The following is a 24,938-nucleotide window of genomic DNA, read 5'->3' on the forward strand; positions in this document are numbered from 1 at the left end:
GCTTGATCTCACCAGAGATTACGACCTGAGCTGAAACGAAGAGTCAGACACTTAACCACTTGTGCCACTCAGGTGTCCCATGGCACATAATATTTATTCTACTTAAAGTCTAATGTTTTGTGGGGCACCTGCTGGCTCAGTTGGTAGAGCATGCAACTCCTGATCTCTCCAGCCCCCAAGTTGGATGTAAAGATTACATAGAATCTTTGAAAAACAATAAAAATAAAATTTAATGTATTGTAGAATGTGCTACCCCCTACCTCTTCACCCTCTGTGAAGTGGTATACAACATTTGTATGATGTTACAAAGACTACTGATGGTGCTGTTTGTCCTTCTCAGTGAAGAACCCCAGCCCAGATCTTATCACCCTGACAGCTGTTGGCACAGTTGCTCGGTTCTCTTCCATGATTCAGCTTAGACAGCTAGATGGACAGGGCACATTAGGCAGCTTTGGTCACTTGACACTGAAAAGATTTCACAGTTTGACCATCAACTGGGGGCAGTGCAGGACTGGACTGTTCTTTATTTGTCGAGACAATTGCTACTCAGGTCAACAAGCAAACAGCACTCGGGTTGTGTGTCCATGCTGCTATTTCTTAGGCTTATCTGTAGATTACAGTGTTTCCATATCCTTTACCTCATTTTACCCATCTTAAAGTAAATGTCTTTGGTGTTATTAAAACCTGGGAGAATGCTCAACTGGGGAGATTTATGTTTGGGGGGATCTCTTATTAGAATATTTTGAACTTTATAGTTAGATCTGGGTTCATATTTTCATTTTGCCACTTCTTAGCTCATGTCATTTAAATTCTCTGAGCCAAGCTTTAGAATGTGGTAATAACCTCTCTTGCTAGACTATACTGTGGATTGAATGAGATGACATAGAGAAGCTACCTAATTCAGTGCCTAACAGGAAGTATTTATTAATTTGTAACCCCCTTAAATTGTAAAGAGGAGGAAAAAATTACTTTGAGATCTTGCCCCTTCCAAATTTAGTTTGCCAATATACCTATGTGCCTATCCTATAAAAGACTCTCTAAACATGCACTTTTATAGCTAACTTATAAGTATAAAAGTATTATATGTACAGAGGCTATACAATGAAAAGAAAAAACTTTACTCCCACCCCATGCCCAGCCACATTCCCCAGATGTCACTACTATTGACAGTTCATGTTGTGTATTCATGGTACTGTTCTGTACCTGCTTTTTCCACATAATTTATTTCAGAAATATCAACATATCAATGCATGTAGATCTACTTTATTCTTTTTAATGATATCATTCTATTCTGATTTGGGATATTTCAAATTGAGTTGACCAGTCCCTGTTAATGGATATCTAAATTGCCTATACCAGGAAAAACCTGGAAACAAGGTACTAATAAATGTTCTCAGTTTATAGGGTATTAGATGTCATAGAAATTAAATATCTGTATATATACATGCTGATGCATGTCTGCATTTCTGGAAGTATCCATTAAAAACTTACTAGTGGTTGCTTTGGTGAATATTTGTTATTTTAAATGAAATTACCTAATGCTGATATTTTTAGAAACTTTAATTGTGGGATCCCTGGGTGGCGCAGCGGTTTGGCGCCTGCCTTTGGCCCAGGGCGCGATCCTGGAGACCCAGGATCGAATCCCACGTCGGGCTCCCGGTGCATGGAGCCTGCTTCTCCCTCTGCCAGTGTCTCTGCACCTCTCTCTCTCTCTCTCTCTGTGACTATCATAAATAAATAAAAATTAAAAAAAATTAAAAAAAAAAAAGAAACTTTAATTGTACCCCTTTCTTATAATAGTTATTCCTAAGCTCTTAAAATTTATGTAGACCCCCCTCCCCAATTTTTAAACACAGTTTCTGTCTAGTGAACTTAAAAAATAAAATAAAAAACTGGAATTATATAGTCTCATTAACAAATCTTAAGACTTTTTACTTTGTATATCACTAATTTTATATGCTTACCCTTGTGTTTCATGGTATTATTAAGCAAATATCTAAAAATAAATCTTTAAAAGATTTAAATTGGCAAAATGTGTTTGTTTTTATTTTTATTTTATTTTTTTAAGATTTTATTTATTCATAGAGACAGAGAGAGAGAGAGGCAGAGACACAGGCAGAGGGAGAAGCAGGCATCATACAGAGAACCTGACCTGGGACTCGATCCAGGGTCTCCAGGATCATGCCCTGGGCTGCAGGCGGCGCTAAACTGCTGAGCCACCAGGGCTGCCCTGTTTGTTTTTATTGACATAAATTTTACCATGGTCATTATGGAGAATTGCCTTCAGAATTTATTTATTTATATAATCAGAATGAATTGAAAAGAGAAACACCGTATGGTTTGGGGTTTTGCTAAAAAGCTAATAATTTTATGTATAATTTATTGCTTTTAATCGAAAAAGTAGATTTAAGAACTTCAGTTTTTAACCTTTCACCCTATATCAGGTGCTGTCCTAACTGCTTTAAGTGATTTTACTGGGGGACTAAATATGTACTTAAAAATATGCAAAAGTAAAGGCACAGCATAAGGAATACAGTCATTGATATTGTGAGAGCAATGTAACCAGATAAGAGCTACACTTGGTGAAAATAGCATAATGAATAAAAATTGTCAAATCACTAAGTTGTATAGCTGAAACTAATGTAACATGGTATATCAATTGTGCTCAAATTTTTTTTAAATGTGTATTTATAGATATATACACACACAAGTAAAAAAACAGTACAGACTTATGAGTAAAGCCATGTCTCTCCTGCCTTAACTCTCTATCCCTCCCTGAGGTATACCACCATTAACACTTTCTTAATTCTAAGAAATTTTAGCATATAGTAAAAGCAATGTGTAAGAATGTCCAACTTGTTTTTACAAATATCACTTAGAACTATTTATTTTTGTCCTGTACTTACAAGAAAAATTGCATGTACAGTACTACTATTAACTTATTTTACCTGTTTAATGAGTTTGCTGCTTTTTAATCTTTGAAGGATTGAAAAAGTACTCTTTTATATTAATTGATTATTGTAGAAAACATTTTATTGATAATATTATGTTTGTGTATTTTATGTTTGCAGATTTGTAAGCTTACATCATTCAGAAGTCTTTATTTGGTATTAGCTATTTGTTTTTATCTGGTTTTTAGTGAATACCAATGATTGGTTTTTAAAATTAAAAGAACTTAAAAAAGAAAGAACATCTTAGGAGAAAATTGTAATGTTTGTTGATTTTTTTTTTTTAGCAAAAAAATAAAGGCTATTAACGTTTGAAATGTAGTATTATTTCTAAAGCACCATAGTTGAATAAGCATAGGAATTTTTGTATTGTTGTAATGTAGAATGCACAAGTTCATCTCATAAAGCATTGGGAAATTTGCATCTTCTGAGAGTTTTTCTTACCTCTTCTTTAAATTCTTTAAATTCTTTTCTTCCGTCTTTCTTTAAATTCTAGGTCCTCTTCCTTAATACCTGGGGTCACTCTCCCTTTTCTTCTTACATTGCTTTGTAGTATCTGTGGCCTTAGCAGGCCTGATAAGCAAGTTGGAAATAGTCTGTAGAAAATCATGTAATGTTTCCTTAGAAAACCTCAAGAAAAAGCTCATACCAGCCTGTCAGCATCCCAACCTAAGATTAGAATTATGAGTATGCTGTAATAGGCCTGGACAGAGACAATGGCCATCAGTTACAAAAGGGATTATACAGAGAGAATGGGCACAGACTCAAAAGGCTGCATCTGCATTATTCTATAAACAAGACATTCTGGAAAAAGCAAACCCATAGGGACATAGAACAGATCAGTGGTGTTAGCAGTTGAAAATGGGGAGAAGTGTTCGTTACAAAAGGAGTGGGAGATGTAAGTTTCCAGTATGGAATGAATAAGTCACTGGTATGAAAAGTACAGCACAGGGAACATAGTATGTAGTATTCTAACAACCTGTGCCTGATGGTAGCTACACTTGTGGTGAGCACAGTGTAGCATATAGACTTGTTGAATCACTGTGTTGTACACATAAAACATGTAACAATGTTATCAACTATGCTTCAATTTTTAACAACCAAAAAAAAAGGAATTTTAGGCAGTGAAGGAACTGTTCCATATCTCACTATGGTGGTGGTTAGAAAATTGTGCATTTGCCAAACTTGTAGAACTATATGCCAAAAAAGAGTAGATTTCACTCTATATAAATCTGAATTAAAATGAGGAAGATAAAAGGACACAGCATGTCATTTGATTGTGATTATGAGAGATTAGATAAAAGTCTCATCCATGTTCTAGTTTTTTTTAATTGAAGTGTGGTTGGCATACAATATTATCTAAGTTTCATGTATAACTGAGTGATTCCACATTGATCTACATTATGAAAATTATTACAATATTATCAACTCTATTCCCTATGCTATATTTTTTCATCAGATTGTTTTTTGGTGTTGAGTTGTATGAGTTCTTAATATATTTTGGACATTAACCCCTCATTATATAGATCTTTTTATGAATATCTTCTCCCATTCAGACTTTTCATTTTGTTGATGATTTCCTTTGCTGGGAAAAAGCTTTTTAGTTTGATGGAGTCTGATTTGAGATTTTGTTTCCCTTGACAAAGAGAAAAAAACAAAAAAAAATATTGTTAAGACTGATGTCTAAGAGTTTACTGCCTATGTTTTCTTTTAGGAGTTTAATGGTTTCAGATCTTACATTTAGGTATTTAATCCACTTTGAGTTTATTTCTGTATATGGTCTAAGAAAGCGGTCCAGTGTCATTCTTCTGCATGTGGTGAAACTCTTCCAATCCATAAGCATGGAATATCTTTCCATTTATTTGCCTCATATTCAGTTTGTTTCATCAGTGTCTTATAATTTTCAGAGTGCAGGTCTTTCACCTCCGTGGTTAAATTTATTCTGAGATATTTTATTCACCCAGGCTCTAATTTTTTAAAATCTTGTTTAGGTTATATATACCTACCCTATAAAAGACTCTAAGCATATACCTTGAGATATTTTTGCCAATTTTTACGTATAAAAATAGGTATATGGAAAATTGTCAAATAGTTCAGAAGGCTATGCAATGAAAAGAAAAAACTCTACTCCCAACCCATGCCCAGTTCACATTCCCCAGATGTCACTACTATTGACAGTTTACTTTGTGTATTTATGGTACTGTTCTGTACCTGCTTTTTCCACATAATTTATTTCAGAAATAACAGCATACCAGTGCATGTAGATTAGTAGAAATTCAGTTATAAGGTGAAAATTAAAAATTATGTGTCAATAAAATTTGTATTCTTAGGTTTATGTTAGAGTTAAACTTGATTCTAAAGTTAATTGAGTTCAGGGGTAAAATAGTGTTTTAATTTTTTTTAAGATTTCATTTATTTATTTGAGAGTGAGAACAAGTTGGAGGAGAGGGAGAGGGAGAAGCAGACTCCCTGCCAAGCAAGGAGCCCGACTCTGGGCTTGATCCCAGGACCCCAAGACTATGACCTGTGGTGAAATCAGACACTTAACCAACTGAGCCACCCAGAGTGCTCCAATATAATTTTTTAAAGAAAGAATCTAGGGGATCCCTGGGTGGCTCAGTGGTTTGGCGCCTGCCTTTGGCCCAGGGCGCGATCCTGGAGTCCCGGGATCGAGTCCTGCATTGGGCTCCCAGCATGGAGCCTGCTTCTCCCTCCTCCTGTGTCTCTGCCTCTCTCTCTCTCTCTCTATCATAAATAAATAAATCTTTTTTAAAAAAATTTTTAAAGAAAGAATCTATTTCATTTTCCCTGTATATTTTACCTTTTATTGTTGTTAAGTGCATATAACATAGAACTTACTATTTTAGTCATATTTAAGTATACAATTTAGTAGTAGCATTAAGTAAATTCACACTGTTGTACAACCATTATAACCATTCATCTCTAGAACTCTCACTTTCCCAAACTCTGTGCCCATTAAACAGTAACTCCCCATTCTCCTCTCACCTCAGCCCCTAGCAACCACTATATTACTTTCTTTCTCTATGAACTCAACTACTCTAGGTTACCATATGTATTTTTTCTAGGTCAGAAATTGCTTTGGAGCAGGGAAAAACACATAGCAAAAATGGCAAAGATAAACATGAACTCTGTAAAAAGATATTCAGCATCACAGTCGTCAGGGAAATGCAAATCAGAAGTACAGTGAATATCACCTATGTGTCAGAATGGCTATTATCAAAAAGATAAAAAATAACAAGTGTTGGCAAGGATGTGGAGAAAAGGGAACCCTTATGCACTAGTGGTGGGAATGTAAATTGGTTCGGCCGTTGTGGAAAACAATATGGAGGGGTCCTCAAAAAATTATTAGAAACATAAAGAGGAGTAGAAGGTACAGGGCTTCCAGTTATGAATAAGGCACAAGGACGAGGGGTACAGCCTAAGGAATATAGGGAAAAAGAAAAATACCATACAATCTAGTAATTCCACTACTGGGTATTTAACTAAAGAAAACAAACTCATTTAAAAAGATACATGCACCCATATATTTATTGCAGCATTATTTACAATAGCCAAGATATGGAAGCAACCCAAATGTTTATCAATAGATGAATGGATAAAGATATGGTATGGGGAACCCTGGGTGGCGCAGCGGTTTGACACCTGCCTTTGGCCCAGGGCACGATCCTGGAGACCCGGGATCGAATCCCACGTCGGGCTCCCGGCATGGAGCCTGCTTCTCCCTCCTCCTGTGTCTCTGCCTCTCTCTCTCTCTCTGTGTGACTATCATAAAAAAAAAAAAAAGATATGGTATGTATATACACAATGGAATATTACTCAGCCATAAAAAAGTAAGATCTTTCCATTTGTGACAACATGGGTGGAACTGAAGGGTATTGTGCTAAGTAAAATAAGAGAAAAACAAATACCACACAATTTCACTTATATGTGGAATCTAAAAAACAAATAAAGAAACCAACTGTTAAATGTAGAAAACAAACTGGTGACTACCAGAGGGGAGGTAGGATGAGGAGATCGGCAAAGTAGGATTAAGAGGTGCAAGCTTCCAGGGGCACCTGGGTGGCTCCATTGGTTAAGTGTCCAATTTTGGCTCAAGTCATGATCTCAGTCGCGAAGTCAAGCTCCAGGTCGGGCTTTGCACTGGGCATGGAGCCTGCTTGAGATTCTCTCTCTCGCCCTCCCCACCCCCCAAATAAATGAATACAATCTTAAAAAAAAAAAAAAGTGCAAACTTCCAGTTATAAAATAAGTCACAGAGATGAAAAAGTAAAACATGGACAATATAGTCAATAATACTGTGGTAATGCTGGATGATGACCGATGGTACCTGCACTTATATATAACTGAATCAGTATGTTGTACACCTGAAAACATTGTATACCAACTATAGTTATAACTTTAAAACAAAAAAAATAGCTCTCTTAGGAGAAACACAAGTTACATCTTTTACAGTTTGCTCCTGCTGTTTAGATTGCATGCTATCCTAACAGAATTTTGCGTACCCCAGGTTCTATAACAATGCCTAGAATAGGTGCTCAAGGAGTGTTTGCTGAATGGATTGCTTTTACGAAAACAATGTACTATGTGACATTATCTCAAGATCCTAAAATCTTCATACCACTAATGAGACTCAAATTTTTATATTTTGTTATTCCATAGGAGATTGACATCCTCCAATAATAGACCTCGAGAAGACAGCTGGTTAAAATCCTTATTTGTCCGGAAAGTTGATCCAAGAAAAGATGCTCACTCTAATCTCCTGGCCAAAAAGGAAACAAGCAGTCTATATAAATTGCAGTGTGAGTGATAGGTTTGCTATCTTCATAGTTGACTTTTTTCCCTTTGTTCATAAGTTTATCGTTGAATTTTCTTTTGTTTCAGTTCACAATGTTAAACCGGAATGCCTAGAAGCATACAACAAAATTTGGTGTGTATACCAGACTATACTTTACTTGGGGAAAATTAACAATTTGAATATTTGTTGGTTCAGCTAACACTAGACAGCAGAGTGAGATCTTTGATCCCTCTTCTTGAAGCTGAATGTTCAGAGGCTCTTAAATTGAGCTTTGTGTGGGATTGCCAAGGACATTTTGATTTTAAGGACTCACACGGCTAACTTATCACATAAGTGCTCAGACGTTAGAATGTTCCAGCCTCTTAAGGTTGGAAGCAGGTACCTTGTAAGGCCATCTAGTCCATCTACTCATCCGTGCTTGAGTCCTTTCTGCAGATCTTCATGACTGCCTGTGTTTAAGTACATTCATACATTCCATCTCTGGACAGCTTTTAGTGTTAGGAATTAGAACTCACACCCTGGTGACCTCGACCTCCATTGTTTCCAGCTTTACTCCTGAGTAAAATTTCACATGAAAGTCCTATATGTATTTGAATATAGCCACCATTTCTTCTCAAGTCTTCCAGTTACCAGGATTAAAGTCCCTTTGGCAGATTCCCAAACAATAATGAGATCCATATGCTCTTACAGAATTTGTAAACTTCAAGACTAAAGAGAGAATTAAGTGCATTTGTTCTCATTTAAGGTAGCAAATTGTATTTTAATGATTGATTTTGAGCAAGTATCATTTAAAAGCATTTTTTTTACCTTTCTTATCTGCTACCTTCATGAAAAAGCAAATGATTTTGTCACCAGAATCAGTATAATTTTCAGATGCAAAAATCTTTTGTTATTTTGGGAGGTGATTCGTGAAATATAACATTAGCATAGAGTTTCTTAATCACCTCAACACAGTTCTTTTTATTTAAAAATGTCCTAAGACAAAGCAGATCTTACTTCTAAATCTTTTTTCCTAAAATGAAATTTCTTGTCCGTGGTAATGTTTCCCTGGATTATCTTTCTTGTCCTGTTTGTATCACTTCATCTCCTGTCTCAGATATTCATCTCCTGTCTATTCATATTTCCATTCAGATGTCTTTCTCTGCCTTCAACCTCAACATTAGAATCACCTGACTCTTCTCACATATGTCACTCACCATGGTTTTATTTAACCTTTTCCTTAGTCCTATGCAATTGGTGCATTCTTCATTTGATACGCATTTTGATTCGTTTCATCTCCTTCTCCATCTCCCTCTCCCAGCTGGTTAAGCCCCATTTCTAAGTAGCATCCTTTTTGACTGCCTTCTTGGCCTCAAGGTTGTATCTGTACCTTGCCCCACACCCAATCCATTACTTCGAAGTTTGTCAAATTGATCTCCCTGAGTCTGCTTTCCCTGCATCATGTTTTTTTCTTTTCTCTGATACTTTCAGCAGCTCCCTGTTTCCAGTATATAAAGACTTAACTCCTTCCTGGTTTTTAGGGGCCCAATGATGAGGTTCTGCCCAGCGCATCCAATTCTGAGTACAAGTACTACCTGCCTTACAGCTGTCATTCATGTAAGGCCAGGGTTTCCCAGAACAGCTTTGGAGTCCCCAGCAAAAAAGATATGCCTTCGTATTGGTGAAAAACCTGGGCCCCATCATCAGGCCCCAGCCCCTTTCTGGACTCCACGTGGGTCATCTGTACAGGTTTTCTTCTACACTGGCTCCCATTCAGGGTTGTCATGACAAAAAAGGAAATCCATTTCCAATAACTTCACATAATCCATTTTTCCCCACCCCTGATTTCTATCAGTCCCATGTTATTTCTAATATTAATCTTTTTGACCCAGTACGATGATCACACCATATGTATTTTTTGAAGGGTGGCATTTCACCCTTCAAAATGTGGTCATTAGGGGATCCCTGGGTGGCCCAGCGGTTGAGTATCTGCCTTCAGTCCAGGGTGTGATCCTGGGATCCGGGATCAAGTCCCGCGTCTGTTTCCCCACAGGGAGCCTGCTTCTCCCTCTGTCTGTGTCTCTGCCTCTCTCTCTGTGTGTCTCTCATGAATAAATAAATAAAATCTTTAAAAAAAAATGTGGTCATTGTACTGGGTCATAAACATGTATGGGTTTTCATTTAGCTAGACATTAGAGACAATTCTGAGCTTTTCTCTCTTAATTGCATGTGCACTCAGTTCTGGTGGCCCAGCCTCTGATAGTGATCACTCACTTAATTGGCACTCAGTGTCAACAAATAGTTGGAACAGGTTCCATTTCTGACCCTTGAAATCCTTTTGCATTTATTGTTGAATCTGTACTGTACATAATTTTTCTCTTCAAAAAATATGCATGTTTAGCTTTTATTTTGGGATGGCACAGTTATGGCTCTTCCTTTTGCCTTGCTCTGTATACTAATCTGTACCATACAAAGGTTTCCATGGTTAAATTAACATACTGCCAGGACCTGTCACAGCTTTGCCACTGCTCCTGTACAACCCCTGGTAATGAACTGCAGGGGTGGGGTGGGATGCAACATGGGATTATATGGTACTTGTTAAATCCTGTCTGCTGGTTAAATGGAATCGAACCCATGTTATGGTCCATGTTGCATTTTAATTTGGATTCTTCTGCCATGTTGATGCCCTCTGGGACAGTTGGAGCTGCGTTGCTTCCGGATTCTATTGTGTTCTAGCTCCATCCTCTTCCTCCTTACAGCCAGCTTGTTCTCTGCCTCTGCTAGCTGCCTGCTCATGCTGCTTCTGTTGTCTCCCGATCTTAAACATTACTTTCTTCTCTTATTTCTTCTGTGCTGTTTTTCTACTATTCCTGTTTCTCTCCTTCTTGTCTTGGGAACCAGCAGAACTTAGCTTTTAGAGACTTCACCCTTCCTAGGTACTTCTCCCATCCGCCCCCCTCCTGAAATAGCAAATAGTAGACCCATGTAGTTCCTGGAATCCTGGGACCTTTGGCTCTTCCTTATCCATTTTTATCACTGTACTTGAGTTGTTTACAACTATTCTAGGTAGTTGGGATAACAGAAACCTAAGCCTCTGTCTGATAAGTGGAAAATTAGAGTGCAGCAGAATTCAGCTAAAAGTTTAATTCTGTACATCATTTTATCATAAATATATTCTGAGATCAGTTGTCAGAGTAGATGGCCTTTTTCCTACTGCTGACCATGTGTTGTCTACCTGGTATAATCTTGTCAGTTTAATTAGTGTTGCTATTTCTTCTCTTTAAGTCAAGAGGTGTTGCCAAAGATTCACGAAGATAAGCATTACCCTTGTACTTTGGTGGGGACTTGGAACACGTGGTATGGCGAGCAGGATCAAGCTGGTAGGAAGCAGAAGTCTTTGGAATAAACCTTTGTCCCCAAGCCTTTACTGTTAATGACCTAAATAATACTAAATTTAATGCTTGTTTTTATAATCAAAGCCTTATAAGTCTTAGTCTAGTTTTATTGTTAAAGTAGTTTATCCAGCAACTGATTGCAAAAACTACTAATTTTTTGGTTTTTTTTTGCTTTAACATTTGAATCCATTATTGAAACTCTATGGTGTAACTCATATGCCAACACGTGGCTCATTACAGTTTCGTATGATGTTAACATTGTGTATATGTAGATTATTTTCAAGGTAAGGAGTATCATGAAACTCTAAATGTATGTTACCTTTTAAAAATATATTTCAGTCCACCTCTGGAGGTATGAAGGAGGCTATCCAGCCCTCACAGAAGTCATGAATAAACTCAGAGAAAATCAGGTAGTGATTTTGAAAAATGTTTATTCAGACTAGTGATGTAATAAATGATAGGACATAATTAAATGACTTTTCTATCATCATTTTTTTAATAATAAATTTTTTTGTAGTAAAAGTTTTATTATTTGGATTCTTAAAGTTGTATCAAAACATAATTAACCAGTTGTAATACTATTAACATAGCAGTTCTTATTGTAAAAGTCAGTTGTATTTTGAAACTCGTGAGCTAGTACTTTCATGCCAGTAAGTCAGCATGGTAGACACAGTCAGCCCTGGATTACCCAACACTTAATCTGCTTCAGGAACTGCCAGCCACATAGTCTCTCCCTTGGGCTGACTTCCTTCCTCCCCCTCCCTTCAGTAATAGGTGCAGGTCAATGAAGAGAATTTTAACAGCCACACATTATTAGGAAAGAAAACCTTTTGTGTAGATAGATTCCCAGTCCAAATATAAGTGGCTTTTGGACCATCTGGTATTTTGTAGTCTCTGTGTCACTTCTATTAATATGTTGTCAGACACTGTTAGGAGAACTCAAAAATGTAGGAAATTGAATTTGCTTACATTGTTATTTAAATAATTAGGATGGCTATGTAGTTTGTCATCTAAACCTGGATACTTTTGAGAGTGAAAGTGAATGCTAATAGTTATTTTGCCAGTTCAACAAAATGTAAGCTGGGGGCTGTCTCAGGCCACCTAGGACCCTATTTATGATAGTATTCTATTATAGGAGGAACATAAATGATACAAAAATGGGTTTATATGTAAACACTAAAGGATATCATCAGCACATTTTTTCCCTCAAAGGAATTTGTGGAATTCCGCAACGCAAGAAGCAACATGCTTCTCTCTAGGAAGAATCAGCTGCTGTTGGAATTCAGTTTCTGGAATGAGCCTATCCCACGGTCAGGACCTAATATATATGAACTCAGATCTTACCAGCTCCGAGTAAGTACTGAAACCTAAACTAGAAATCTCTAAGTTAACAGCCCTCTCATTATTCTGTGAGGAGATGTGAGCACCCCTTAATGCCAATAGCAAAAGTTAAGTTTACATTTTGTGATGTGTGTTTGGCATAATATCTTGATTGGTTTGTTTTCTCCAATGCCCATTCCTGTCTTCTTTCCTTTTTTTTTTTATCTTATTCTCTTTCATTTCATCTCCTAAGCTCTTTTGTTTCATATAATCTTTATATAGTGTTTTTTTTTTTTTTTTTTTTATTTATGATAGTCACAGAGAGAGAGAGAGAGAGAGAGAGGCAGAGACACAGGCAGAGGGAGAAGCAGGCTCCATGCACCGGGAGCCCGACGTGGGATTCGATCCCGGGTCTCCAGGATCGGGCCCTGGGCCAAAGGCAGGCGCTAAACCGCTGCGCCACCCAGGGATCCCTATATAGTGTTTTTTATTTGACATTTTTCCATAGAGCATTACTATTTTTTTGAAGATTTTATTTATTTATTCATGAGAGAGAGAGAGAGAGAGAGAGAGGCAGAGACACAGGCAGAGGGAGAAGCAGGCTCCATGCAGGGAGCCGGATGTGGGACTCGATCCCGGATCCCAGGATCACACCCTGGGTGGAAGGCAGATGCCCAGCCACTGAACCACCAGGCATCCCAGCATTGCTATTTTTAAGAAGAAAGACCTAAAATGCGGAACTAGGTATAATATGTAGCATCTGCTATAATTGAATTAGAGCAACTAACAAATGTGAGACTGCTGAATAAATTACAGAGCATTGTAAGAATCAAAGGGAATATTTTATAAAGACATTCATGATGTTTCCCCATGAAGTGACTACTACAAAGAAACCCCAGATAGCAGCATAGCAACATTGTTAAAAGGAATATATACCAGCAGTAGATCTTAGTAGTCTAATACTCAGCATTATACTGGGAAAAAAATAGTGATCCAATTAAATTGAATTTCTTTTTAATTTCACAATAGTCTGAATGGGTACCAACAATTTTATCAGGAGTTCAATAAATCTGGAGGATGGACCTAACCATAGTCTTGATAACCATAATTGGATGACTTACTGTAAATATTATCTTCTTATATGAAATAGAATAGAATATTACTCCCACTATGGGATAGATATGAGCATGGTGAATAGTATTATTTTGTTACATGTTTTATTTGTTGCACTTTACATTATTAAAAGTAACTTTTAAGTTAGTTTTGTCATTTGATATTTTTTATACTACTATTTCCATATTTCTTCACAGAAGAACTAACAGACCAAAATCCAAATCTCTTTTCAGCCAGGAACTATGATTGAATGGGGTAATTACTGGTGAGTATATTACCAAATGGTGAGTTTGTAATCTTATTAATAGATTATTTTAGGCCATAGTGTTAATTCTAGAAATAAAATCTGAGGATGAAGCCATGATTTGATACTCGACTGTTTTATTTGATGTTGCTGTTATGAAAATTTTTTTTAAAGATGTCATTTATTTATTCATTGAGAGACACAGAGAGACAGGCAGAGGGAGAAGCAGGTTCCCTACCACTGAGCCACCCAGGCATCCCTCTATTATGAAATTTTTTGAACAGATACAAAACTAGAGAGAATATCACCATGGATCCCCCCCACACACACCTTACATACCCATTACTTAGCTTCAATAGTTACCAACACATGGCCAATCTTGCTTAGGTTTGCCTCTCCCAACCCAGATTATTTGAAAGTAAATCCAGAATAACATGTCATTTCATCCATAAATATTTTATATATATATCTAAGAGGTAAGGTTTCTGTTTTTTTTCTGGTTTTGGTTGTTGTTGTTGTTTTTTTAAATAAAACCCCAGTGTTGCATTAGGTATTTCATATTCTTCTTTGATATTACCTTTTTTGAAAAAAAAAAAAAAAAAAAGATATTACCTTTTTTGAAATGCCGTTTTTATCACATAAACAGCACCACAATGACACAGTTGCTTGGGTTTTTTTTTTTTCTTCATTTAAGTAGCAAAATAACAATTTTGCTTATTCATAAATTCACCACAATCCCAATCAAAACCCCAGCAGGGTTCAAAAATTCAAAGGACCCAAAAGAGTTAAAACAACCTTAAAAAAGAACAAAGTTGGAGGATTCATACTTCTCAGTCTCAAAACTGACTACAAAGCTAGATTAATCAAGACAGTGTGGTACTGGCATAAGAACAGACATACAGATCAATGGAACAGAAGTGCAAGTCCAGAAATAAACTCACATATATGAGCCATTAGTTTTCAATCCATGCACCAAGACAGTCCTGTGGGGACAGGTAGTTTTTTCACCAAAGTATGCTGAAACAACTGGATATTTTTGCAAAAGGATGAGTTTGGACCCTACCTCACATAAATACCAAAATTAACTATAGCAAAACTTTGAGAAGACATAGAGAATCTTTGTGACCTAGAGCTAAGCAAAGAGTTCTTAGCTATAATACCAAAGTCACAGTCCACCAAAGAAAATGATAAATTATAATTCATCAAAATTAAACATTTACAATTCAAAGGGCATCATTTAAAAAATTAAAAGGCAAGTCATAGACTGGGAGAAAATTTTACAAATCATTTCAAATAAAGGACTTGTGTCCAGCATATATAAAGAAATCCTACAACTCAATAATAAGACAAATAACCCAGTTAAAAAGTGGACAGAGGATTTGAATAAACAATTCTCCTAAGATCTACAAACAGCCAAAAAGCATATGAAAAGATGTTCAGCATCATTAATCATAAGAGAAATGCAAATCAAAAGCCACTGTGAGATATTATCTCACACCGTCTCTGATGGCTATTATCAAAAGAACAGAAAATAACAAGTGTTGGTGAAGATACAGAGAAGTTGGGATCTTTGTCCATTGTCAGGAAGAATGTAAACTATTGCAGCCACTAGGGAAAACAGTACTGAGGTTCCTCAAAATATTAAAAATAGAATTATCGTATGATCCAGCAGCCATCCTTCTAGTTATATAATCAAAAGAATTCAAAGCAGCATCTCAAGGAGCTATTTTCACATTCATGTTCATTCCAACATTAGCCACAGTAGCCAAGAGGTCGAAGCAACCCAAATATCCGTTGAAGATGAATAAAGAAAATGTGATATATACATGTAAAGGAATATTATGCAGCCTTTCAAAGAAGGAAATTCTGCCATGTGCTACAATATGGATGAGCCTTGAGCACATTAAAGTAAGGTAGTCATAAAAGGATAAATACTATTGGAAAAAAGAAAAAAAAAAGATAAATACTATATGATTCCACTAATACAAATACCTAACGTAGCCAAAATCACAGTAATGGAAAACAAATAGTTACCAGAGTCCAGGTGGAGGGAGCTTGGTATTTAGTGGGTATCAAGTTTCAGGTTTTTTGGTTTTTTTTTTTAAGATTTTATTTATTTATTCATGAGAGACACACAGAGAGGCAGAGACACAGGCAGAGGGAGAAGCAGGCTCCATGCAGGGAGCCAGATGTGGGACTCAATCCCAGGACCACGGGATCACGACCTGAGCCAAAGGCAGATGCCCAACCGCTAATCCACCCAGGCATCCCTCAAGTTTCAGTTTTGCAAGATGAAAAAGTTCTGGAGATCTGTTGCCCAGCAATGTGAATGTACTTGACACTACTGAACTGTGAAAAGGCTGAGATAAGTTTAATGTTTTTTACTACGAAAAAAATAAGTAATAATCATAAAATAAATTGTAAAAAATTTCTTTCAGTAGGCAAAGGATTTAAATAGACATTCCACCAAAGGAGATGTGTAAATACCTAAAAAGCACATGAAAAAGTGCTCAACACTCTAAGTCATTAAGAAAATGTAAAATAAAACCACAAGGATATAAGACTTTACACACATTCAGATGGGTATAACTAAAAAAACAGATGATTATACATGTTGATGAAGTTGCAAATAAATTGGAGCCCTCATACATTGCTGGTGGGAATGTAAAATGGTGCAGCCACTTGGGAAAACAGGCAGTTACTCAAAATATTACACATGAAATTACCATATGGCTCAGCAGTTAGAACTGCAGCGTATATACCCAAGAGAATGAAACCGTGCATCCATATAAGCTCATATATGCTGACTATAACATTTTTCATAATAACCAAACAATGGAAACAATCTAAATGCCCATCAGCAGAGGAATGGATAAACAAGCTGTGGTATATCCACATAATGGAATACTATTGAACAATAAAGAGGAGTGAACTACTGGTGTGCACTACAAATACATACTATGTGAAAGACCCCAAGGGAGCACATAGTCTCTGATTCCATATGTACAAAGTATCCAGAAAAGGCAAATCTACAGAGAGAAAGATGAGTGGTTTCCTGGGGCTATGGGTGGGAACACAAGATGATTGTAGATGGGCACGGGATCTTAGCACAATTGAATTGTGATAATTGCACAAGTCTGTAAATTTACTTAAAAAGTATACATCTAATTGAATCTTATGGTATATAAAATATACCTCAGTAAAGCTGCTAATGACACCCCTCACTAAAGAGAATTTATACTGTGAATCCAAGGATAATTTGAAATGAGGAAATTGATAAATACAACACAATCAAGTGTGAAATTGGAGTCTGGGCTCTGCACCCCCCAGTTCACTGCCTCTAGCCTCTGTTAGAGCTTTGTCACCCCAGGGAAGACTCCAGTTTCCAGGTCTACACCTCTGTCCACAAGGCCTGGCACATCCTAGGTGCTCGGTAAAAGTTGAATGGATGGCAGAAACTGGTGGTTATGTAAGAAAAAGTAAATTGCCAAACCTTTGAACAACCTGTGTGTCTGAGAGTAATGGATTATAGTGTATTCATGCAGTAGAATCTGAGATGGTGGTTAAAGTAAAACATTTCAATATGGATCAATATTGAAAACACCAAGTTGGGAATGTATACAGCAAGTTAGAGAGTATGTACAACATGATGTCTGTTAGGTAAATTTTAAAATGATATAACAGGAGAGTTATTTAAACAGAGTTATTTATTTATTTATACCAGGAGTTATATAAAAGATATATTATTGTTTATGGATACATACATATGAAATAGAAATATAAAACCATGCATGAGAGGCAGCTGTTTCCAAAAAGTAGTAACCAGTGGAGGAAGAGGGAAGCAGATGGGATGAGGAGGAGTGCAAAGGGAACTTTATCTGTTTCTACAGTGTTCATTTCTTTTTGAAAGGATCTGAAATATAAAAATAGTAAAGTATTGCTGTTTTAAAAGTCTAGGTGGCTAGAGTGTTTCAATGGCCACAAATTTAAAAACAACTTAAAAATAATACATGTTCAGTTTTATTTTATTAGTGGCACTAATTTCTAATAAACACTTTAAAAATTAAGAGTATAGAATATTTTATTTAAATTAAGGGTTGGCAAAACTTTTCTGTAAAGGATCAGATAGTAAATATCTTAGGCTTTGTGGACCATTCTGTGTGCAAAACAATTACTTAACCCTGCTATTTTAGTGAGAAAGCGGCCAGGAGTGATTGTAAATGCATGAGCATAGCTGTGTTCCAACAAAACTTTATTTATGGATGCTGAAATTTGAATGTCATGATGTTCATGTATCATGAAATATTCTTTTGGTGTGATTTTTTTCAAGCATTTAAAAAGGTAGAAATCATTCTTAAGTTCTGGGCCATGAAAACAAGCTACAGAAGGTTGGATTTAGTCTGAGGGTCTACTTTGAAAACCCTGATTTAAATGATAAAACTATCCATTTCTTCCATCTTAACAGCTACATTAAACTTGGTAGTGAAACATGAGAAGCATGCTCATTAGTATTATGACAAAACACCAACTTTTACCATTATAATTTTTTAATTGAGTTTATTAGGGAAATATGAGAGGCAAAGATACCCCAAGTGACAGAAAGAAAATTCTGAAAATGACCCTTCAAGCCAAGTGGGGGTCTGGCCTTGACCTCCCCTCAAGGACAAGAAACTGGTAGGTTAGCATTGACATTCTCTGGTGGCCACCTTGCCCGGGTGTAAGTGTCTCAGCCAGGACTGCCTCCCACCCCCCACGCCAAAGGTGGAAAGGAGACAAAGACTGTTTATAGAATCAATGCAGAGGCAATGAGAGCTATAAGGAAAGTCAGAGAGAGAGATGGAGAGGACCTTAACAAAGAGTACCAGGCAACTGGCTCTGAGCGCTTCAAACACACTGATGAACAGTTCTACAAAACGTTACTTAAAAGGTAAAATGCCTAATGTTGGTTCCAAGAGTTCCCCTGGACTTCTTCCCACATGCCACATCACACATCAATGTACATGGCAGAGCCCAAAGGCCACACTTTTGAAAAAAGAAAAACAAGAATAAGCCCTGTTGCTCTATAATAAGAGAGGAAGGAACTGAGGCTCCTGGGGCCTTTCCCACGTCAGCCTGTGTTCCATAAAGCAACTTCCCAGCAGCAGCATGGCATAGTTCTAGGTGAGAGTCTCACCTTTTGTCACCTATGCTTCAATGTACTCTATTCTCCACTCGAGGGCTGTCAGTTTCTTGTTTAGTTTTGCAAGTCTTGAACGACAAGACATACCGAATGAGTTGAGAAAGTCCACGATCTTCTTGATGCTGCTGGTGATGACCTCAATGTATCCCCGGTTTGCCCAGTCCTGGTGAATCTCCCGCTGCACCGGATCCTCTTGGCCCGCTATGGCTGCCACCTGAAGAGGAGCCACCATTATAATTTTATATAGTTTTTGAAAATCCTGACTATTGTGAGAAAAAAATAAATAATATAATAGCATAAAGCCTCAGTAATTAAGAGAGACCCAAGAGCAGGTTATTGGCCATATAAAATATATATATTGGCCATATAAAATATATCTCATTTTCTTTAAATGAGAATCTTTTTACTTACTTTCAACTTATATGTCTTCTTTTTCAGTTATAAAATTTGTTGCTTTAAACTGTATAATTTGTAAGATCTCATTTAGCACCAAAAAAAAAAAAAAAGTTCTGTATTCTTCTTTTTTTTTTTTTTTTTTTAAGATTTTGTTTTTAAGTAATCTCTACACCCAGCATGGGACTTGTACCCACAACCCAGAGATCAAGAGTCACACAATCTACTGACTGAGCCGTCTGGATGCCCCTGTGATTCTTATTTCTAATAAATCTTTTTTTCTTGGGTTATCAAATGCTACATAATGCAAGTTAGAATTTTTTTTAATTTGAAAACTAAGATATACATAGTTAATTTTATATCACTATTCTTCTAGGCACCATTTTATTAAGGGACCAGTTTTAGGGAAGGGCCTTATACACGTAATAATTTAATTGCCCACAGGATAGGATCATTCATTATTTCTGTTTTTGCACATTACTAATTAAGACTTGCCCACTGTAGACTTCACAAGGAAGTACTGAGGTTATTCTTCAATTATTTTGAAAGTATTTATAAAGTCAGTTCAGCATTCAATTTATATTTTGGCACATAGGTAACTATTTAAGATGGTGATCTCCTCTTCAGTACATGCTTCTGATTATTACCAGGCTAAGGCAAGTATGTTTTCTTTGCCTACTGTACCTCAATTAGAAAAATTCATAATGGAATGAATAATCCTGTATATTTATCACACAATGAAAGACAGTTTTTCCCTGAGTTAGAATGCACGTTACAGTGATTTGCTTAATTTCAATAATTTACCAATCAGATTTGTAATTTTTGTGAAGTTATTGATCATTTTTTTATAAATTTATTTTTTATTGGTGTTCAATTTGCCAACATATAGAATAACACCTAGTGCTCATCCCATCAAGTGCCCCCCTCAGTGCCCGTCACCCAGTTACCCCCACCCCCCGCCCACCTCCCCTTCCACCAACCCTAGTTTGTTTCCCAGAGTTAGGAGTCTCGTGTTCTGTCTCCCTTTCTGATATTTCCCACTCATTTTTTCTCCTTTCCCCTTTATTGAAGTTATTGATCATTTAATCCTAAATATAAAGATTAAGGAATTTAATATCATTTGAGGTTAGCCCATGGGGGCAACAGCAAGAGATCCCTCCTTCACCACAAAAGAACCTGAAAGCTTGTGTCCCCCACAGAGTTGAGCTCATGGGGATGAGAGCTGAGATGGACAAATCAGTCTCAAGGAGTTTAGCTTTATCACTCCTACTGTGATTGCCCTTGCCCTGCCTTGAGATGTTCTAATTCAGGTGTTTTGAAGTGTGCCTCCAGGACAAGAATGTACTAGTCAAGCCAACTCAAATATCTTGTCCCTCAAGAGTTGTGTCTGTATATGTTAGTAGATTGGAATCCTTGTTCATATGCCTCCAGCTCCTTTAAATTAACTAGAATGAATCTGTCTTCCCAAATCCTGTCAATTCTGGTAACTTGATGTTACAGACTGCAGACCTAAATCTGGGCAGTGTTGATGTAAATATACTGAGTGGTCTGTGGTGTGGAGTCTCTGAGAGACTCCAGCTATGCTTTTATTTTTATTTTATTTTTTTTCCAGCTATGCTTTTAAAGATTTATTTGAGAGAGAGAGCACGCGTATGTGCACAAGTTGTGGGAGGGGCATAGGAAGAGGGAGAGAAGCAGACTCCCTGCTCAGTGTGGAGCCCGACAATGGGCTCAATCCCAGGACCCTGAGATCATGACCTGAGCCTAAATTGAGAGTGGGATACTTAACTGATTGAGGCACCCAGGTGCCCCTATATACTTTTTAAAAGAATCATTTTAGGATTTCAGGTGCATCACTAAATATAAAAGTAAAGTACCTGGTATAAATATGAAAAGATGTTTAAGGAGCCTGATACCTTTTGCAGTAGGAAATCCTAAAACGGAAAGTTTAAGCTAAGTGCCAATTTTTAGCCAATAATCACAATTTCATGTTACACACGTAGATACCTGTATATACACATTCTTCCACACATAGGAATGCCATTTGGTACTCATTTTCCTGATGGTTTAATATGGTAAGAAAGAACAAAACAAGAGCCAGAGGTTTTGTTTCATTTTATATTGAAATATAGTTCACACCTGTTAAGCCAGCTTCAGGTGTACAGCGCAGTGATTTGACAAGTCTATACATTATGCTGTGCTCACCACAAGTGTGTCCACCATGTGTCACCATATGATGCTATTATAATGCCATGAGGCAACTTTAGTTTTTATAGTGATGGTGTATACATGCCAGGAAGCTCCACATTCATGATTCTTCAATGTGTTTTTCAGAATTCATGGTCTGCAGCTGCTTTGTAGGTGTGCCCCTTCATCTCTGTGTTAAACCCCATTATCCAGGGGTGGTCCCTGCCTCCCTTAGATACAGTAACTTCTGGCATCTTAAGTGTCTGGACATCCACATTTCCCTCATTTTATCTCACCACATTCTTGGGGAAGCAGTCTTTAAGTTGATGGGCCCTATTTTCTGCCAATTTTCTTGACTGTCAAGAATCAGCAGTGCAACCATGTATTCTCAAACACCGATTTTAGTAGTCATTAATTACTGTCCACTTCCCCCAAAATGACTATTATAGCTACAGAAAAGTACATTTACATCTTATATATGTTATCTACGTTAAAATAACTTTAGATTGCATTTGATAATTAAAAACAATTCATCTTCATATTGTTTGAGAAGGGAAGAAGTCTGATTTGTTTTAACATACCTAATTCAGTAGCTGAACGTTGTCATTTTTCCTTACAGGGCTCGTGCAATTCGCTTCAGACAGGACGGGAATGAAGCTGTGGGAGGATTCTTCTCTCAGATTGGGCAGCTATATATGGTACATCATCTCTGGGGTATGTATTTGTTCCTTCATTTTTGTGTTCCTGGGACTTTAGGGTCCATTACCAAATAAGCCATACTAGGCAATAAAGCACATCTCAAATCACTAACTTTAAACACTGTAGCAAATCCAAACATCACAGATAGAAAGTAAGTGCTGGGCTATCTAGAAGGAAAGGGGTCAACAGTGAAAGGCCCATAGGCTTGGGGCACATTAGCAAGCTGACATGAGAGTGGGGATAATGGTGAAAGGAATAACAGAAGTGAAGCAAGGAGCCATGGGAGAGGGAAGACGATAAAGCTATCATCCTCTTCTAGACACTTCTCAGAACACATTAGGAACACTCCTGCATTTTATCCAGAGAGGGAGCTCCCCACATGCTCACTCACTGCCTGCCTCTCGATCCATTGTTCCAGAGGACCTCCTCCCTGTCACCTTTTCCATCCCCACCCACTTTTGCTTGACCTCATGTTTGGTATCTCTCAGGACCAGACTCCTATGCATCCCCTTGCCACCCAGTGAACCCACTCCTCCTGAGCCCCCAGAGCCCAGTATGCCTGTGTAGGTTGTCCCTTTGTGGCTATTTCTGTCTGTCTCCCTGCTAGAACAACCACTGGGTCTAATAGCTTGGTACATTTTGGGCACATTTGTATATGTTTATTAGTATTAAAGAAATGAAGGGGTGGGTGGGTGGCTCAGTCAGTTAAGCATCTGACTCTTGACCCCAGCTCACATCTTAATCTCAGGGTCTTGAGTTCATGCCCAGTGTGAAGCCTGCTTTAAAAAAAAAAAAGTTAAAAAATAAAAATCATAACTCATTTCTAGACCACGTTAATTAACTGAGGTATCAGTTTGACCTATTGGTCCCACCAAGGGCTGCATCCTGCCTGCCTGCTGTGTTAGCGTGGCAGGTGGACAGAGAAACGTGATGGGTATGATGATGGATCTCTCCCTCTCAAATAAATAAATAAATAAAAACTTTTTTTAAAAAATGTTAATTTTGCTATGCATATTTTACCATAATAAAAAGAATTTTAATTAAGGAAATGAAAATTTGAAATTAAGAAATAAGAATGCAGCCATCTCTAACCTGTGCTCCCTGCAAGGTTTACTGGCCATGCACCTGACCTCAGTTGGAATGCTGCTGCTTGTCATGTTCATGCTGTTTTGCTCTGGGTGGTGAGAGATAAAAGATTTTTTTTCCATCTATCTTTCAGCATCTTCCAAATTTTATGTTATAAATTTATACTCCATTACTAGTTCAGAGAAATTTTATCTTTAGATGGTTACACTCGTAGATAAACATGGGTAGGTCTTCTCGTCAGGAGAAGGAAACCTATGGAGAACAGGTGTATGTTTCAGAATAAAAACTGGAAGCCCTGATTTTTGTCCTTTGAGTCTTGACTGGGCAGCCCTCCCCCTTCCCCATCAAGATGCCTAGGAGGTGCTTCCCTGGTCAGTAGTTGGAAGGATCTTGCCCAGGCTGGGAGTCAGAAACCAAGGCACCTGAATTGTACCACATGACACCAAAGACTGATGCCCTTCTCTCCACCTGAACCACTTTTCTCTTCTGTTCCTGTCGATGACATCTTTTCAACCTTCAAGACCCACCTGGTCAGATCACACCTTCCAGACAACTCTGTCCAGCCTCTTCGCTGTAGATCTGTATACCATAGTGCTCAGGAGGGACTGACCTTGCCTTTACTTGTCTTTTTGCTGTCCACTGCATTGAACACAGTCTCTCACCCACATCCCTGTAGTGCTTTGGAAATGTTGAGCAAAATTGAATTGAATATTGCTTATCTATAGTCTTACAGTTGTTTGTTGTTGTTTTTTAAGAAAGTTGTTTTTTGGGGTTTTTTTTAAAGATTTTATTTATTCACGAGAGACACAGAGAGAGAGAAAGAGACATAGGAAGAGGGAGAAGCAGGCTCCATGCAGGGAGCCCGATGTGGAACTTAATCCCAGGATCCCAGGATCATGCCCTGAACTGAAAGCCTACGCTCAACCACGAGCCACCCAGGTGTCTTACAGCTTCTGATTATGAATTTAACATGTTATTGAGGAAATTCACTGGGCTTGAAAAGTGGTAGGTCTTGGATGCATTAGATTGTAAAGTTAAATAATTATTTATTTTGCTTCTCTCAAAAGGCCTAACATAATTTTGCTCAGAATAACCAGCTCAAAAAAAAAAAAAAAAAAAAGAATAACCAGCTCACAATGATCCCAGCTCAGTATTAAATTCCCAAAGCGGTCTTTCTGAGAAAACCAGCTGAGCAGCTGACTCCATACCTGACAGACATACTGGTAGAATGTATCACATCTTGTTTGGTTTAAGTCTTGCTGATGCTGTGTGGTTATTTTTCAGCTTACAAGGATCTTCAGTCCAGGGAAGATATACGGAATGCAGCATGGCATAAACATGGCTGGGAAGAATTGGTATATTATACAGGTAAAACCTTCATAGAGCTAAAACTTGTCATTCATCTCATCTTACTGTTTTACATTTTTTCACCCCAAAGCTAATGTGTACTTTAAAAAAAAAAAAAAAAAAGTATGTTGTTCCAGGGTGGTGAATCATTAAGGCCAGTGGGGGGATGGAGAATAAGCAGAGTTTTCTTTAATAATGACATGCCTTCTTTTCAATAAGAAGCTTTCATTCT

At 37.4% G+C, this 24,938-nt stretch overlaps 1 protein-coding gene and 1 pseudogene across 2 annotated transcripts in view; one reads left to right on the top strand and one right to left on the bottom strand.

Annotated features, from left to right (window-relative positions):
- NIPSNAP2 (nipsnap homolog 2) overlaps nt 1-24,938 on the top strand; it is a 33,546-nt gene that overhangs the window by 6,001 nt on the left and 2,607 nt on the right. For both annotated transcript variants that reach the window (XM_025425690.3, XM_025425691.3), the window contains exons 2-9: nt 7,629-7,768; nt 7,851-7,896; nt 11,029-11,123; nt 11,478-11,548; nt 12,351-12,491; nt 13,805-13,836; nt 22,194-22,288; nt 24,644-24,727. In XM_025425690.3, the coding sequence (XP_025281475.3) occupies nt 7,629-7,768; nt 7,851-7,896; nt 11,029-11,123; nt 11,478-11,548; nt 12,351-12,491; nt 13,805-13,836; nt 22,194-22,288; nt 24,644-24,727 (704 nt within the window). The remainder of the gene's footprint in view (nt 1-7,628; nt 7,769-7,850; nt 7,897-11,028; nt 11,124-11,477; nt 11,549-12,350; nt 12,492-13,804; nt 13,837-22,193; nt 22,289-24,643; nt 24,728-24,938) is intronic.
- On the bottom strand, nt 17,741-20,291 carry LOC118355145 (probable protein BRICK1; annotated as a pseudogene).

The sequence above is a fragment of the Canis lupus genome, chromosome 6 (genome assembly GCF_003254725.2).
Source record: "Canis lupus dingo isolate Sandy chromosome 6, ASM325472v2, whole genome shotgun sequence".
Taxonomy (NCBI): domain Eukaryota; kingdom Metazoa; phylum Chordata; class Mammalia; order Carnivora; family Canidae; genus Canis; species Canis lupus.